The 19,195-nt window shown below is 43.8% G+C and overlaps 1 protein-coding gene across 1 annotated transcript in view; it reads left to right on the top strand.

Annotated features, from left to right (window-relative positions):
• The window catches only part of FAM234B (family with sequence similarity 234 member B), a 31,121-nt gene that overhangs the window by 4,539 nt on the left and 7,387 nt on the right, over positions 1-19,195 (top strand). The window contains exons 2-8 of the mRNA XM_081209531.1: positions 1,856-2,248; positions 3,704-3,802; positions 7,629-7,817; positions 10,688-10,818; positions 14,990-15,137; positions 16,825-16,966; positions 17,781-17,924. Coding sequence (XP_081065657.1) covers positions 1,856-2,248; positions 3,704-3,802; positions 7,629-7,817; positions 10,688-10,818; positions 14,990-15,137; positions 16,825-16,966; positions 17,781-17,924 — 1,246 coding nt within the window. The remainder of the gene's footprint in view (positions 1-1,855; positions 2,249-3,703; positions 3,803-7,628; positions 7,818-10,687; positions 10,819-14,989; positions 15,138-16,824; positions 16,967-17,780; positions 17,925-19,195) is intronic.

Genomic DNA, 19,195 nt, shown 5'->3' with positions numbered 1-19,195 from the left:
GTCTTGAGATGGCAGTGGTGCCAGTTCAAGATCCAACAGATTCTGAGATGGCTCAGTTCTGCCCCATAAAGCTCAATTTCAGGGGGATTTGCTGGCTATTGCCAGCAAGGAGGCTGCCTCTTCTGTGGGCAGAAGAGGGAGCTCTGTGCCAGCAGAATCACCCAGCAAGGCTGGGGTGTGTAGAACATATCTTCCCCATCTACCTCCTCCCTCCAGTTTGGCCAAAAGGATGGATTGCTCTGTAATCTGTAAAGTAATATGAGGTATTCACTGGTAGTCAGTGGATTGCTCTGGCTCTGGACTGCTGATATGAACCAAATCTTCTGTTTTTTGGAGAGCATCATAAATCCAGACTCCGTACTTTGCTTGGAATAGGACTGCTATGCCTTCTGCCAGAGAAGTGGCTGGTGACATTAACAGGATGCAGTTAGAATGACAGTTTTCAGTCTGTAAATAGTTATTAGCGTTATGGATTAGAGTATCTCTGCACTCTTAGTGAACATGCAAATAAGAAAAGATATGAGTGAATGCTCAGTCAGCACTAGCCTGTAGAATACATTGAAAGATAGGGGTTTTCTTTGCCACCATGGTTGCTTTGCAAGTAGGCAAGGTATGGTTTTGTTCTTGAGCAAAAACATTGTTGTGGGGGACAGAACTTTGGCTTGTGTAGGTTTAAGCATATAATGGCAACAGCACAGGGCTTCGGAAAGCAGAACGTGAAGGCATTAGAAGTAACTAGGCAAATTATGTTGTATCTTTTTCTTTTTTCCAGAACAGTTGAGCTCTGCCCATTCCCTCCCTTGCATTTAATCTTCAGAAATGTAGAGGGGATTCTTCCCACTGTCTTCCCCTTTTCTTTCCATTCCCCTGAAAAATTGCCTCTCTGGAAAACAGATCCTTTTTAGGGGATCCAATGATGCCAGAGTCCATTTAACCTCCCCCTTCACTGAAATTATTATTTCCCCAAGTTTCTTACCTGTCGGTTTGGAAACTGCAACTGGTGCAGATAGATTGCTGATGGGGAGCTGCAGGTATGGTCATATAATACCCATTCTAGCACATAACTATGCTGACTGCATAAACATTTTGGAGCCCAATTCAGAGAACTTAACCTATAAAGCCCTGCACTGCTTAGGACCTTTGTACAGTACTGCACCAGGTTTTAAAAAAACCCTTCTCCCAGGCATTTGATGGTATGAGATATGCTGGTTCTGCCCCTTGCTTGCAGATTTGTACTGTTGATGGTGCTTTGTACTGTTACAATGTTCTGTGTTTGTTGGTTTTAAAAAATGTGTACATTTTTTTAAAATAATAATATTTTATTAAGATTTTCCAAAAAGTTAACATCCACAAAAAACAACCAAAGTGAGATAAAACAAACAACAAACATCAAGAATTCCAACAAAAAAACAGAAAAAAGAAGAAAAATACAAAAGAAAAGTTTAGCATAAAAAGGAACACTCTTTTATATTAATAACTTTCAAAACCTTGTTCTCTTTGCTTCCTAAAAATGTGTACATTTTTAAACAATTGTGTGATTTGCCCAGAAACCATGAAGTTTTAGGTGACAAACAAATAAAGTAAAATAAATTCTCTCCCCATGACTGAGAACCAGTGTGATTATAGAGGTTAGAGTGTTGAACTACTAGGACCTGGCAAACTAGGGTTCAAATTCCTACACAGACATGATGCTCTAAAGGTGACCTTGGGCCATTCACTATCCTAAACCAAGCTACCTTCTTGGGGTTTTTGTGAGGGGGGAAATGGGAAAGGGAAAGAACCAGGTGTGCTACCTGGAGCTCCTGGGAGAAAAGGTGAGCAATGAATACGTATAGCAACATCTCTCTCTCCTCAGGCAAGAAGAGTCCAGACCTTGGGGAGTACGACCCTCTCACTCAAGCGGACAGCGATGAGAGCGAAGATGACTTGGTGCTCAACATACAGAAGAATGGTGGCGTCAAGAATGGGAAGAGCCCCCTGGGGGAAGTGCAGGATGTGGACTCAGATGCGGAGGTCGGGATGACGAAGCAGCACCTCTCAGAGGGTCTGGCTGAAGAGTACCCCAGCGAGGCCGCCAGTGGTCTGGAGCAGAAGACCGCCAACTCCATGATGCCTTACGTGCGCACAGCTGTCTTCTTGCTCACCGTGGTCGTCTCCATGATCCTCGTGCTGGTGTGTGCTTTCCTCATTCCTTGCCCTCCGAGGGACTTGCACAATACCTGGATTCGCAACTTGGGCCAAGAGGCGGGTAAGTTGCTTCTGGAACACTTCCCTGGCTTGTGGAATGCGTGTCCTAGTGGGATCTGATGGGGAGTGAGGAGAACTGCAAGCGAATTGCAGCCCACTGTCCATATGTAGAAAGCTCATGCCTAATGAAGGAAATAGCAATCAAAGACCAGTAGAAGATGGAACGAGGAAAAGATTCTGAAAATGCAAGAGTCAAACATTAATTAGAAATGCATAATGCCAATTTACTTAAACATATTTAATTTAGATGCTAGACACAATTTGTAAAGTTTTGGGCTGGGTTTCAAAGGCTCTGTTTAGTTGAACATCATCATGCTTTAATGGTTAGATAACAGAACAACAACAATACGTGCTTATCTTTTAAAAATGGTTGAACCTCGCATGAAAGAATTGATTAAATTTGATGATTTGAAAAGAGGAATCCCATCTGATGAGTTAAATTGCTGATTTAAGATTCTTTAAGTCAATCCACCCTCCTAGGAGATTAAACAACTATCCAGCTTTATTTTCACCACAAAAAAGTAAAATAAATCCATACTAATTTCACTTGTCCCACTGCCTATCTCTGCAGCTGGTGATACTACTTTCAAATGTTATTGTTTGTTTGTTTTTGGAATGTAGAGAGTTTTTTTCTCTTTGAATCACCTTGTTTCCCCTTTAGAATAATAGCACTGTCAAAAGTAATTCTGTACATACTACCTTTTTGTTCTGAAATAAGCAGTTGTATAGAGCTGTGAGGTTCTAGAATGAAGGACAAGTATTTGAAGTAAAAGATATCTTGCAGCCATATCAGGGATGGAAACAACCTTTGAAGTATCATTGCTCCTGTGTCTGGTCTCTGTTTGGCCCTTTCAGAATCTTGAACCCAAAACCAGCTCTGACATATTGTTTTCTTCTAGTGTCCTTTCCTTTTCATGTAGAAATATATATTTGGGGCGGGGGGTGGAAATCTAAATATTGCATTTCAAAAATCCTTGCTGAATTTACTCTGGATGCCTGCCTTGCATCTCTAAATTTGTGGGAACATTTGATTGACTGAAGATATTCTTAGTCATTGAGGGCAGCGAGGACACCTTGTTTTCAAACTGGGGGCCAAAGAGTATTAGAGCTGTCTCTGGAATGCTGCTGTGGCAGGGGCCAACTCAAGTCACTTATTCAGGAAGTATTTCTGAATGGACATACCCTTCGAAATCAATGACAATAACTGCAGGTTGTTAATGATGGAGGTTTCTTTAGGTTGGGGTGGAGAACTTGTGACCTTCTAGTTATTGTTGGACTCCAACATCCATCAGCCCTTGTCAGCATGGGGAATCGTCAGGGCTGATGGGAGCTGTCGTTCAGCAACATGTGGGCAGGAGCACAGCTTCCTTATCCCTGTTCTTGGTCATACTGGACCAACTTTGTCTAGATGGGAAGCAATTTCTAGAAGAGTAACTTGTTTCACATTATCCTTTAGGCGGAGTGCTGTTTCCTCCAGAACTTTTTGATGTAAATCGTGATGGTCTTCCTGACATCCTGCTCTCCTTCACAGCTCTGAAAAACGCCAGTGTGTTGGGTAAGCATTCCAGATGCCCATAGATAACCCCAAATTCAATCGCACAAGGTTTCTCTGTGTTTAACATTTATATCAGGGGCCAGCAAACTTTTTCAGCAGGGGGCTGGTCCACTGTCCCTCAGACCTTGTGGGGGGTCCGACTATATTTTTTGGGGGGGAAATGAACGAATTCCTGTGCCCCACAAATAACCCAGAGATGCCTTTTAAATAAAAGCACACATTCTACTCATGTAAAAACACCAGGCAGGCCCCACAAATAACCCAGAGATGCATTTTAAATAAAAGGACACATTCTACTCATGTAAAAACACGCTGATTCCTGGACCGTCCGTGGGCCAGATTTAGAAGGCTATTGGGCCAGATCCGGCCCCCGGGCCTTAGTTTGCCTACCCATGATTTATACTATCATGCCGTACAATTCAGTTCTTCTCTTGACTCATGCTGCTTAGAAACTGAGATATCCCCCTGTGAGTTTAATAGATATGATTGCTCCATATGTGATACACTTCTTTTTATTTTTTAAAAATTACTTGCTTTAAAAAGAGAAAGAAACCCACATACATTTCCCATTCATTTATGGAACTCAGCCCGCAAGGGCATTGTCAAGCAGATATTTTGTTTGAGATTTATCACCTTTTTACAAGCTGTCCAACTGTTCTGTGCTTTACCAGAGAAATACACAAGCATAAAAGATAAGGCTCCATCCCTGGTCTATTCTTAGTATGAACTGAACAGTTTATGTGAGGGTTGTGCTTGAGTTATCCTATCTATCCTTCATGCCCCACTAGAGCACCCAGACTCATCACCATTAGGGCAGCCTTCCCCAACTTGGCGCCTTCCAGATGTTTTGGACTACAACTCCCATCAGTCCCAGGCAGCACAGCCATTTTGAACAACCACTCCCTTCGGTCCTGGTACTGCCTAGTTGAGCACTAGAAGTTGAGCAGATAATGTTATCGCTTCCATGCTGTGGAACACTTTTCCAGCAGAGATTCAGCAGACACCCTTGCTTTTGACTTTCAGGTGTCCCTTGAAGACTGTTTAATGCCAACAGGTCTATGCAGTTCTTCAAAGTGCCCATTGAGTAGCCTGCCATTTAAATGGTTGCTTGGTCCTGCTTTTAAATATTTTTAATGTTGCTCTACAGCACCCAGATGTTTTGCAGGAGGGCGGCATATAAATCCTTTCATAAGTGAATGCACATTTATGTCTTGTGCTCTTGTTCCTGCGCCCTGCTGGCAGGTTTCCCACAGGCATCCTGTTGGCCACTGTGAGAACAGGATCCAGACCTGATCCAGCAGACGTTTCTTACCTTCTAAAACAAATATAAATTAAACTGATCAACCGGATGGAAGCTGTGGAGTTGCCTTCCCCAACTTAGTGCCATCTCACATGTTTGGGACTAAAACTCTCATCAGCCCCAGCCAGCACACTGGGAGTAACAGCTGATGGGAGTTGTAGTCTACAGGCCACCAGGTTGAAGAAGACTGCCCTAGACCCTGTGAGTCTTTAGGAAACACGGCCATTAAGTGGATTGGCAGGGCTGTGACCAGGACTTCAGTACACAGCAGAGAGTGTGCAAGGTAGATAGTTGTGCCTCCTTTTAAGATCTGGATGGCTAATGTGTTGCCCTCCACTGATGCTGGACTACAAGTCCCATTATCCCCGATCATTGGCTCCTCTGGCTGCGGATGGTGGGACTTCCAGAGAGTCACAGGTCAGCCACCACCTCTGTAGAACTCCACATACTCTGTTCAGAAGAAGAGGAAGAACCAACCAACCCCTGCCAGAGACTTTAAGCTGTATTTTATTTATGCAATTATTCAATATAATGAATATTTAAACATTCATAAACTGCACTTATTCATCTAAGGAAAACCGAGACAAGCAGCAGAGGGGAAAGAGCTGGAACAAATTTCATTTCGATTGATGTGGGGAAGAGGGTTTGAGGCGGGCCCTTTCCCTTGGGCCCCCGCTGCCTGCCTGAGGATGAATAAGCTTGTTTTCTTAATTATCCTATAATTGACACAGTAGTTACAAGCTGCGAAGAGAACAGCTCCCAAACTTGCAACTAGTTGCACACGAGAAAACCTGGAAGTGCTCAGTCAGTGCTGGCCAACACACATTTCCTTGGAGCCTTTCTTGTACTGCAGCCCTTTGTTCCTGGGTGGTGCAATCCTGCACGTGTTTGCTGAGAGGAAAGTCCCACAGAGAACTCAGGATGGGCCCTTATGCATCGCCTCCCCAAAAGAAGAAATGCATGATAAAATAATGGCGACTTAGATTTGCATGACATTTCCATAGACTAATGTTATATGCCTAGATGCCAATTTGAAAGGAATTGCTGTGATTTCAATAAAAATGCAATACATCACATCAGAGTGGGGAATCATAGATTCATAGAATTGTAGAGTTGGAAGGGACCCTGAGGGTTCTCTAGACTTACCCCCTGCAATAGCAGGAATATGCAGCTGTTCCATACAGGGATTGAACCTGCAAGCTTGGCATTATCAGCACCATGCTCTAACCAACTGAGCTATCCAGGAAGACTCTGACCAGGTCATCTGTATGCTTGCTCAATCTGTGGTCCAGTGGCTAACTGTTGACAGGCAAGTTGATTGATTGAGTTTACTTATATGACCCTTTTCTACCATGAGCGGTACCCACAGCAGCTCTGAGCAAACATTCAAAACATCAAAATACAAAGGATTGAAGATAGAAATAAGCAAAATGCAGAGCTTGTCAGTATATTTAGAAATGGCAAAAATCAGCAATTAAACAAAAGGAGAATAAATTCAATATTACACAACCAAAACAATGTTTAAAAACATAAATATAAAGCAAAGGAGAGTTAACCAACAATAAAGTTTCTGATACTAGTCTTGCTACACTTCAGCAAATTACACTTCAGAGGGGAGTGGTAGATGACATACAACTTCTAGGCCTCTGTTCCTCTGTCTTCTGACGGGGGGATCAGTTACATTTATTAGAGATTATAGTACTCTCTGTCTCTTTTCATTCAACAGTAAAATAAAGAACAGTCAAATGAAATACAATGAAGTGAGGCATAACACAAACATAAATACACCCCTAGCAACTTGAGCTTGTTCAGTTACATGTAGCCACTTGCTAAAATGCAAAATGAATTTAGCTTCCTTAACAGATTCTTAAAACCAATAGGATTAAAAAATGGAACCATTGCTTCAGAAATAAAACCTGCAATTTAAAAACGTTAGGGAGCCATAAACCATCGGATATGTGGACACGCCCACCATAATTAAAATAAAAGTCTATCACAGACATATAATGTAAAATGTCACTCATGTCACTCTGCAAATCACTATGTATGTTGGTGGTGCTATGAAATAAATATTAATGATTAAGATAGCCAATAATTGATGTTAGCTCCTCTTTCATCTTATTTGTCTTTATTTTTAAACTGAACTTCGACCTTTCAAAGAGAGGACACATGGCCACCTTGCATGATCTAGTAATTGTGTTTAATATTGCAGCCTTAGGCTGCCAAAGTTTGCGCACATGTTTGAGAGTTAGTAACTCAGTTCAACTTACTTCTGAGCAGACAGGTATAGGATTGCATCGTAAGTATCATAGGGATGCCCAGCTGAACTGATCTATAATGTGATGAGGATTTGAGATTACTCAATAGCTGTATCTGAAACTGCTGATTGTTCAATAGCTTTATCAGAAACTGAGATTATTCAGTAGCTTTATCAGAAAGGTGGGAGCCAAGGTAAACAGCAGGTCCCCTCCACATCACAAAGAGATCTGACTGCCTTTTTTGTATCCATCCCTCCCCCCCCCCCAGGTGTCTCCAAGCCATGGGTGACTGTGATGGCCCTATCAGGAATGAATGGAAGCACCTTGTGGTCCAGACACGTTAAAGAGGAGATTCGGAGTGTGCAGTGCAAGGGTGTAAACCCTGTGTCCCAGTCAGAGCCTGTCTGTCTCATTACTGGGACTTCTAAATTCCTCAGCCTTCTGAGAGCCTCCTCAGGTGAGTCCAACAAGTGTGAGTGCATAATTAACGGAGAAATAGCTTGGTCACCAGAGCTAACAAAGCCATAAGGCTGGACTACATTTGTTGGGCAACAAGTCCTTCAGATCTTAACATTCATTTAGGCTGTAATGGGAGCAAGTCCCATTGAATTTAATGGGACTTACTTCTGAGTAGACATACCCAAGTTTGCACTTCTAGTGTAACATGGCAAGTGACTGATGTTATTTAAATACTAAGAGTCATTATGAGGGATAATCGGCAGCTGCTGGACTTTGTCTCACTGCAACCCCTTAAACCAGGGATGAGGGACCTGTGCCAGATGTTGTTGGACCACAGCTCCCAGCGTTCCTCAGCACCAGCCACGCTAGCTGGGGCTAGTAGGGTTGAGGTCCAACAACACCTGGCAGGTCACAGGTTTTCCATCCCTGATCAAACTATGAACGTTCTTAGGGTTGCAATATATTTAATAGGTGAATTGGCCAGATCAACTTGTGAAGTTGATTAAAAGTATAAAGAGAAGCATTTACAGAATAAAAGCTAGGGTGGCCAGATGTGAAAGAGGAGAGAGCGCTTGCACCTTTGAGGGTTGTGTAGAAGAGGGAATTTTAGAAGCTATTAAAAATAAACATGCCCTGTCCTCATTTGCATCTGGCCATGCAATGGCAAGCATCGTCTTAAAGGCATTTTCTCCTTCTTTCCCATCAACCTTGGAACCGACGACTTCTCTAAGATGATGCCTACTTGCTTTATCTGCAAGCAAAGAAAGTATATGCATGTGTCATATAACACTTGTTTTTATGCAAATTCATTCTGTCGATTAATTGACTAAAACCCATACAGTTAATTGCTTAGAATGGCTTTAATGAGGTTGCAGCCCTCAGAAAATGCATTATCTGAACGTTGCAGGATCCTTGTTCTGTAAAACAAAGCAAACGTGGCAGGCAAGATCACATTGTGCTTGACTGAACTCAGAGGCAGGATATCTGGGATGGGTCTCTGCGAGAAACCCATGCCGGTGAAATACTCCTGACGGGAGATGCTTCCATTTCAAACTGGTGTCTCTCGCCTTGCCTTGCCATGCAGTAACCTTGGCTGGTCTGGACCGAGAGACAGCAACTTCAACATGTTCTCTTTTCACTGCGTAAGGAACACTGGCAGCTGCCCTTATACCAGGGCAGCCTGTGTCTCCATCTAGTCCCTCTGCTGTCTATGCCACCCTTCCCCTGCCTGGTACTTTCCAGATGTTTTGGGCGGCAACTCCCATCATCCCACTAACCATGATGGTTATGCTTAAGTCACCATGGTAGGAGGCAGTGATGCTTGTGAATATCAGTTGCTGGGAACTGCAGGAGCAGAGGGTGCTCTTGTGTTGTGCTCCTGCTTGCCCATTTCCCACAGAAAACTGGTTGGCCACTGTCAGAACAGAATGCTGGACTAAATGGGCCACTGGCCTGATCCTGCAGGTTCTTCTTATGTTCTTATCCTGGACTCTTGGCCATGGTGGCTAGGTAGGACTAATGGGGGGAGTTGTTGTTACATCCTGTATTTGATAGTCACTTTTCTCACAAAGGTAACACAAAGCAGATGACACCAAACTGGGAGGGGTGGCTAACACCCCAGAGGACAGGATCACACTTCAAAACGACCTTGACAGATTAGAGAACTGGGCAAAAACAAACAAGATGAATTTTAACAGGGAGAAATGTAAAGTATTGCACTTGGGCAAAAAAAAAATGAGAGGCACAAATACAAGATGGGTGACACCTGGCTTGAGAGCAGTACATGTGAAAAGGATCTAGGAGTCTTGGTTGACCACAAACTTGACATGAGCCAACAGTGTGACGCGGCAGCTAAAAAAGCCAATGCAATACTGGGCTGCATCAATAGGAGTATAGCATCTAGATCAAGGGAAGTAATAGTGCCACTGTATTCTGCTCTGGTCAGACCTCACCTGGAGTACTGTGTCCAGTTCTGGGCACCACAATTCAAGAAGGACACTGACAAACTGGAACGTGTCCAGAGGAGGGCAACCAAAATGGTCAAAGGCCTGGAAACGATGCCTTATGAGGAACGGCTAAGGGAGCTGGGCATGTTTAGCCTGGAGAAGAGGAGGTTAAGGGGTGATATGATAGCCATGTTCAAATATATAAAAGGATGTCACATAGAGGAGGGAGAAAGGTTGTTTTCTGCTGCTCCAGAGAAGCGGACACGGAGCAATGGATCCAAACGACAAGAAAGAAGATTCCACCTAAACATTAGGAAGAACTTCCTGACAGTAAGAGCTGTTTGACAGTGGAATTTGCTGCCAAGGAGTGTGGTGGAGTCTCCTACTTTGGAGGTCTTTAAGCAGAGGCTTGACAACCATATGTCAGGAGTGCTCTGATGGTGTTTCCTGCTTGGCAGGGGGTTGGACTCGATGGCCCTTGTGGTCTCTTCCAACTCTATGATTCTATGATTCTAAAGCAACTTGCATTAAAACCCAATAAAAACAACACTAAAAACCTAAAAGCAACAATTCAAATAAAATACTAAAAAATGTGGCTGAACAAAAAGGCAGGGCTACAAGTCCCACTCCAGCAAATGAAGACGCAATATCCTTTAAATTAAGGCAAGAACAACATATAATTGTTTGATTTTCTGGTATGTTGCAGACACATATTAATGCAAAAATCAAGCCGTTTACAGGACTTTGCTTCTATTTGGTGTCTAGCTGCAGCCTGAGCCTGATAAGCACTATCTGCTTTGGGCAGCAGTTCTTGACATCCAGTGACATTTGTGACATGGCAGTGACTTTGGAAGGATCTCTTCCAGCTTCTCCTTACCTCTGGCTTCTGCTAACACTGAAGTCTTCATTTATCTGCCTGCAGGAGAACCCATCTGGACCCTTGACTCATCCCACCTGCCCAGTGGGACCTTGGCTGCTCCAGCTGTAACTGTACCAGATGTGGATGGAGACAGGGTCAGTGATCTAGTTGTTCTGGCCATCGGAGAAACACAGGTATGAGACATAATCCCATATATGGGGTGGTAAGGTAGGGAACCTGATCTGGCTCTCCAAGCAGTATTTTCTGCACAACCCTGCCAGCATCTGTTGCACTGATGAGGGTGCCAGTTGCCCCCTCCCTGGTCATCAGGTCACTGTCTGTCTGCAAAGGAGTACGGTTGTGAGTGTGTGTGGATGAGAGTGTCAGGTGGCCACAACTACTTTGGGTATGTGCTCCTGGAGAGCAGACCAACAGTAAACGTGGCACTTGGGCCAAAAATGGTTAGCCACCCCAGAATAAATAATCTTCCATAAATGCGCTTCTTTCCCTGGAGCAAGAAAGCAGACTAAATGAAGTGCATTGTTAAGAAGTGGGAGCTGCAACAGAATGTTGCAAACAGCTGTGCTCTCCTCCGGGATACTCCATTCCATTCCTCCTTCCACCTAGTTTTCTGTCCCCTACATTCCATGGCCTCTGAGCACATTCAGTCCTCATTAGCCTGTTTCTGTGTCCTGTCCCCACTCCACTTACAGGTTTTTTTCCCTTTTTTAAAAAAAAATGATATTTATTGGGGAAAATTTTTTTTTTAAGTTACAAAAGAAAAACAAAGTAGAAAAAGAAAAAAAACAGCCACTTTCAACCATACATATACAAATTCAAAATAAGAGAAAAAGAAAAAAAAAGAAAAAAGAAAAATACACCACAAACATTTAAAAACATTTAAAAACAAATCCATTATTCTCAACTCCTCAACTATCATTACCCTCTTTCCTTGACCTCCTCCTCCTCCCCTTCCTTGTATCCTGGTTGTTAATTGTCACAGCAAATCCTTTCCATATTTCATAATATTCTGTCATTACATTACCTTAAACTATTTTAATCTTATCTTACTATAAAAAACCTTGAAACTTAAAACTTAAATCTTATTTTTACCAACTTCTCATAACCATAATATTCTTGCATAATTCCTTAATCATTTTTACTAAAGCCAAGTAATTTCATTCCAACATTTTTCCAACATTCATCAATTTTGTAAAACAGTCCTAATAGTGAAAAAAGGAAATAAAAACAAATCCAATCTTCATCCAGCGTCCCTTCCTCCTGGTCCCGGGTTTTGTCAGTCCTCATTATCCCATCAATCTGGCGCATTAACCTGGTATCCTATACAGGGGTGCCGACTTATAAAAAATATTGGGGGAGCCCGCGAAAGCTCATGAATAATAAATAAGCTTATGAATATGCAGATAAAGTGGCGCCGCCTCCTCATGAGCGAATAGGGGAGAGCGTGCTGCGCCTATTAATCAGCTCCGAAGGAAATTGGGTGGAGCTTTTGCTCGGGAGGGAGGGCAGGAGGCATGCAGCCCGACCCTGTGCATTTTGGGCTGGGGGAGGGGCGGCGGTGGCGCTCTGCTGGAGGGGCGCCCGAGATTATTGGGGGGGCAGAGCCCCCCCAAACAAATTTTTGAGGGGGCTCAGGCCCCCTCAGGCCCCATGGAGTCGGCGCCTATGTATCCTAATATCCGAGGCCCTTAAGTCTTCCATGTCCCGTCCGCAGCTCTTCTTCATATTTGTAACTGTGTTTTCCCTTGTCTCCTGCTCGTTTCACTCGTGGGAACTCCAGCTTAGCAATATTTTTGACCCTTCTCGACAGATCAGCCCCTTTTCCATAATCAACACTAAATTCCATGTGGTATTTAAAGACATGTTTCAAAATCCCTCCAAAATTGAGAGCCCCCACAATCCCAAACATCTCACGGCCCATTGCCAGACTTGAAAAGTCCAAACATCCCTGCATAGGAGGGTCTATCCCACCCCCCATTTCCAAACCAAACCAAACTTTTCCTTTCCAAATCTGGCTTTTTCCAAGTTCGTTTGTCAAATCCGAAAGTTCATATTCGCGTTGGGCCTGTTCTGTCAGGGCACACTCCTGATTTAATTCCTGGGTGGGCTCCACATATTTTCCCACTGCCTGTTCAAAATTTCCCACTGCCTGTTCAAAATTTCTAATCGAATCAGCCATCAAATTCGTCTTTTCATGTAGCTGTTCCAGTAGGGCATTTGTTTTATAAAAAGCACACAACAGAGCTTCTGAATACATTGTCCTGAAGGTCAGATGTCTATTCCCACGATTGTAATCTGTAACAGCTGCCAGCTTCCAGGAGTTGGTTACAGTTTCACAGTCTCCCTCTAGGGGGAAAACTTCTATTTAATCTTTCTTTTAAAGACAAGTCTAGCAACAGAGTTTCCCTTTTTCAGATATTTTGTCAATATTTGTTCCTTTGTGGTGCGAAAGGAAACAATGGAATCACTATGTTTCTCTTCTTTTAGCTATCTGTCAAAAGCGTTTGTCTCTGGTCAATGAGCTTCAAACGTCAGTCCTGACACCCCGCTCCAGAATCAGGACGATGGAAAGTTACTTTACTTTAAACTCACTTCTGCAGGTTTAAACAGTCCAGAAAAGATCCCCCTTCTTCTCCTGCTGCCGAAGGGGGGTTCAACAATTTTAAATGATGAAAGCCAATCCTTTAGAAGCAATTTTCTGAACTCTAGTTTACGTTGTCTTTGCTTTATTCTGTCTACAAAGAAACGGAAGGCTGACTTCCTGTTTAGACCTTCCCGTTTCAGTACCAAATTGAAATAAATTTTTTAAGTCCAATTCCTTTCTGCTCGCCAGTCCTTATTTAAAGTCCAATTGTTCAAAGTTTAAGTACTCACGGGTGCTTATTTTAGAAGCCAAATTGTCCCAGGAAAAAGGCAGCGCTCTCCGGCAACGGCTGTGCGGCTTCGCTCCACGGAAATAGCAGTTGACTCACAGCACCGCGCCACTTCCCCCTCTTCACTTTGGAGCCCGTTAGTGGGTTCCTTTGCGGGTTGGGGGGCGCTAAGCGTGCCCGCCGAGTCCCATGGTCACAGGCTTCATCTGCCTGTGATTTTTAAAAGGGTCCCCGCTTCGCCGTAGCAGAAAAGACCCGTTTCGCGCGGAGCTAGTCCCTCCAATTCAGAGGGAGTCCGCCATTGCCGATGGCGCCACCCCGGAAGTTGCACTTACAGGTTCCCCCCCCCCTGTATTTTTTAAACTTCTGGAAATCATGGGGCTCCCCCAAGCCTCTGTTGTGTGTGCTGTATATCAGAAATATGGGGAATGATACCTATCATAGAATTGTAGAGTTGTAAGGAGCCACGAAGGTCAACTAGCCCAACCAGGAATTGTTTGCCCAGTGTGGGACTCGAACTCAGGGCCCTGAGATTAAGAGTCTCATGCTCTACCAATTGAGCTATGACGAACAGTTATAATTGTTGGTTTGCTTGAGCGTTGATTGCATTTGCATTCCGCCTTTCTGCCAAGGCACTCAGTGCAGTTTGCAGTGTTAAAATACTAAAATAAATACCGTATTTTTCACTCTATAAGACGCACCAGACCACAAGATGCACCCAGTTTTTGGAGGAGGAAAACAAGAAAAGAAATATTCTGAATCTCAGAAGCCAGAACAGCAAGAGGGATCGCTGCGCAGTGAAAGCAGCAATCCCTCTTGCTCTTTCTGGCTTCTGGGATAGCTGTGCAGCCTGCATTCGCTCCATAAGACACACACACATTTCTCCTTCCTTTTTAGGAGGGAAAAAATGAGTCTTATAGAGCAAAAAATACGGTAAGTGATATAAATGTAAAGTTGGCCCTCTGGATGGGGTGGGGGAAGGGACAGTCCAACTGGAGGAGGCCCCAATGTTGTCTTGCCTGCCTGCCTGCCTGCCTTGCTTCCCTCTCACAGAACAGATGGTGTCCCACCCCCCCACCCCCACCCCACCCCTCTGTGTGTGTGTGTGTGTGTGTTAGGAGAAGGGGCAGTCTGACTCTCCTGCATACACACTTCTCATACCCATAAAAGGCCTCTGCACCCATTGCCTGAGATGTGCTCCTCCTACTTTGCCCCTTACCCTATGCCTCCCCACCACCCACCAGCAGTTCGGCTAATGAAAGCCTCTTCAGATCTTGACAGCTTTAACAAGAATTTGATGCAGGCCCCTGGCTTCACTTATGAATGGAAAACGTTGTTGAATGCAGCACCATGTGACTGTTGCAGCTTTATTCACAGGGAATGGATGATAGATTGCATTGTGAGGAAAAGAAGCTCTGTATGCATGCAAATCCACCCTGACCATCCTATGTCCACTCTGTCTCCCATGTAGCCTGACCTGTGCTTCATCCTGGTATCTGGTAAAACTGGAATCCCTGTGGGAGGGCCTGTAAAGTACAGCATCAATGGAAATGGAAAACTGATTGGCCCTCAGGCCCACATCACCAGCCATGGAGCAATCTACATCCTGTTTGGCTTTGGTAAGGTGCCCTATCTTTGTAGTTGATAATGCCCTGGAATTGGAAGAACTGCAATTTAAGGCCCTCCAGAAACCAGTAATCAAACACATGTGGAAGGCAATGAGCGCATGAAATGATGCTCCATAACATTTGTTGCATTTTACATCTGTCTCATGGCCTGTTTTTTGTGTGCAGTGCACACACATTTTCTGAGAGTTCAAAAGACAATATTTTATACCTGGGAAAACATTCTTCTTCAAATTGCCCATTCTGTGCTATTGTGCATAGAATATGGTTGCACTGTGAGCACGTTCATACTAATTGGATGTTTTTGTGTGTGATGTAATTAGTGACATTCATCTTCAGCACTTTATGGCCTTGTTTAGTTTAGACTTTATTATTTATTAATTTTTCTGTTTCTTTGAAGGCTATACAAATTAACTACAGCAAGTCGGCAGTATTATTTATTTTATATTCTCTTAAATGTTGGACAGTAGCAAGGCAGCTCCTTCTCTCCTTTAACAACAATGTGCTCCCTTTCTGTCAACCTCTTGTTTCGTTTCCTTTTTCATTTTGATGCCTCTCTGCTATTGGACTGCATGCATAGAAAGTTTTTGTTTTGTTTATTTTTAAAGAGGGAGGGGAATGCAACACAGCCATCCCTTCGTAAAAAGTCACATCCCACCCCCCGGAACATGTGAATACTATATTGTAATGAGAGTGTGGGAATAATCTGAGCGATCGCTCAAGGATCCCCAACTCTACCACTGCCACCGTGCCTGTTTAAAAAGATGCAGCTAGAATGGGGCAAACCAGTTGCATGAGTGTTGCTGGGCAGGTTTGCTTTGTGTAGGGAAGATTGGTCTGAATGGCTGCCCATTGTATAGCTAAGGAGAGGAGCAGATAGGAGACATGACAGCTCTGTCTGCGTGAACTGAGACTGCAGTTTGGAGGGACAGACTGAGAGAGGCATAGAGAGTGAGAGAGATTCAAGGGGGCAGAGTTACTTTCTTCAGGAATCATGTGGCACTAGTGGACCCCCTAGAAATCTAGTGGGGCAGCAGTATCCGTTGGAGTGGCTTAAGCTGTGGATATTTTCTTGCAAATTGTGTGTGAATTAGCTTTCATTCACACTTTTGCTCACTTCCCTGGAACCTTGTCACGAGGGGTGGTTAACCAAGTATTTTAAATAAGTACTCAACCTATATTTGCAAACAAGTGCAGCCATTCCAAAATGCCACTAAGCCCCCAGCGATCTCATTTCATAGGAAACAGACCTGGAGTACCTGTTCCACCCCTGGAGCTCTCACCATTTGGAGAATTGGGGACATGTATCAATATTACTACAAGGGGCATTGTGCAGAAACCAGAATGTGGTTGGATGATGCTTTGACTGTGGGTGTAGAAAATGTGTGTGCATTCTGCTGAGCTGATGTTCAGGTTTCCCTTCCCTTTGTGCCTTGAAGACCTGATGCAAAGGAGCTCTGTGTCTGCCAGGGAGACAACACTGAATCCACTGAAAAAAGGTCAGCAGGATTCTCATCCGGTGGCTAGAATATGGCTCAGGCACACTTTGATGAAACATGTGGAAAGGCCCTCATAGGAGTGTCCCTGCAGCAACCCTCGTACCTTCACCATTTCTGAATTTGCTTCCTACCTTTGTTGAGATGCATCAGAATTTTAGTCTTTGCTCCTTCCTGTCACCTAGGTAATGTCCAGGCAGTCGCCTTGCGTGATATCTTTGCTCAAGCCAAAAACCGAGACAGCTTCCCACCAGTTCTGCAGCGTGAGGAGCCAGAGTGGGAGAAGCGCCGGTCTATCAATTTGTCAGAACTTATTGACATCTACAGGTGAGCTATGATCTCCTTTCCACTATGCAGAACATAGGCTTCCTGAATCTCATCTCAATAGCCTGTGAATTACTTTGCATATGGAGATGGCAGGCTCTTCCATTGTATACACAGCTGCCAAGAGTGTTTTTCATAGATATAATAATGCCTTGCCTTAAGACAAAGGGGTTGAAGTTGATAACCTTTGGTATCTCTACACCTTTTTTTAGATAACTGTAATTGTTCAAAGTTAAGGAATATTTGGCTATCTCTGTAGTTCAGTACAGATTGTCTTGACATCAGAACTCTTCCTTTGGTGTGTTGGTCACACACACACACACACACACACACACACACACACACACGCGTATATGCACATAAAAATGGATTCCTGGATGCCAAGATCCGAACTTGGGGCAAGTACTCTTTTGGTGAGAGAACCCCAGCAGTGTCACAAAATATTCAGCAAAGTGTGTAAATATGGGCTGTTCGACTTTTTAAGATATGCCCTTCTAAGTGAGTTCCAGAATTTCCCTCTTTCCCCAGCATAGGAAAAGGCTACACATTTGGTAAGTTAAAAATGGTTTACTTACAAACTCTCCAAAGGTCAGGCTCATGTGCTTTTCTGTATGATTATCTTATTCTTTTAACACTGTTTCTTTGTTACGTTGCTTAAAATCTGATGAATTACAAAGGTGTGCTTCGTAAGCTGCCTTGAGTTCATTTGGTGAAAATAGGCAGGGTGGAAGTTTATAAAACAAAATGACTAAATAAATGATAGAATGCAGTAATATGGATGCCCAATCACTTTACATTTGCTCTCTGCCTTCCCCAGTGGAGGTGTTGAGTTTCTGCAGGCAGTAAAGTCTCCAGATGGTAACTGCAGTGACCTCCTTGTAACTACGGAGCATGGTTTGACCTTGCTGCGGGGACAAGACTTGGAGCCACGCTGGGATCTGAAGCAGCAGCACATTGACAGGTTACTGAGATTTGCTTTTGTTTTTGCTTGGAAGGGCTCTATCTGCAGCTTCTGCATTCTCGTATATACTCCTCCAAAAGTCAGATGGAGGAGGACATCCTATTTGCCACCCTCTCTCTCTCTCTTAAGTTGGACAAGTGTTTGATGTTTTTATGTTTGCACTTATGGTTGCAACCTGCTTTGAACAGACACTCTGAATTCCATATAATAAAAAGTAAGGAATGACACGGACACTGTGAAGACAAGGAACATGGGATCTTTGGTCCATTCTGGCCCTCCGCTTACTTAAACAACCAGCTAGTCTTCTTGATAGCAGCACCAAGATTATGGGAGTTCCTCCTTTGGGAAGCCCAGTTGACTCCAGTGAGAGGTAGGTGGGGAATTGCCCCAAATTGGGATCGTTACATGAGTGGTGCAAGACTCCTCTGCCTGATTCAGGCTATTCTCCCACTGCAACCCTGTTGGACACAGCCCACAACGTTCTGGAGGTCCTTCCTCAGAAGTCTGTTTGGGTGTTGCAGGAGAAGGAGGGGGACAAAGCTGCTTTCATCTCACACAATGTTGACTGCAACCCAGTTGGATCATTGTGCGCCATGAAGTCTAGACAGGACAGCAAGAGTCACAGTGCTAGCAGCATTTGAAGAGGTTTTCGTTTAGCTTTCGCACAGCTTGGGACATTTCAATGCACACAAAAGTTTCCATTGTGCCTGGTCTGTGGGTGAGTGTGCACCTGTTCACTACTTGATGATGTGCTCATGTGAAACTGCTGCCACAGACCAGATGCCACAGGTGAGAGCTCGCATGCCACCTCAAGCATGATTCTTTTCAACGGAGGCTGCTCTCATGTTTATGAATCAGCCAAATAAGCAGTTTGCTGCAGCTAGTGTAGGGCGGATATGAAGAGCACCAGACTACAATCCAGGAGTCCCAGGTTCAAATCCTCACTCAGCCATGAAACTCATTGGGTGATGTACTGCACAGCCTAAGCTACCTCATAGCGTTGTTGTGAGGATAAGATGGTGAGGAATGGTAAAATAAAAATACAATTAATATTACAATCAGTAGTAAGTTTCTGCGGACCTCACATGACTAGGAGAAATTTATATTGGTTTTCACAGGCCTATTGGCACATTTTTAAAGGTCTGGAGGATGTCAGGATAGTTAATGAAATGTGCGCATGCAAAGAATCAGGGTAATAAAACTGCCTGCTTTCAGGGTGATGAACCAATTACATCAGCTCAGAGTTTTCTCTCATTGTGTATGGTTGGTGA

Source organism: Podarcis bocagei, assembly GCF_964188305.1.
Source record: "Podarcis bocagei genome assembly, chromosome: 10".
Lineage (NCBI taxonomy): Eukaryota > Metazoa > Chordata > Lepidosauria > Squamata > Lacertidae > Podarcis > Podarcis bocagei.
Note: the sequence above shows the minus strand (reverse complement) of the source record. Positions and strands in the feature narration are given on the sequence as shown.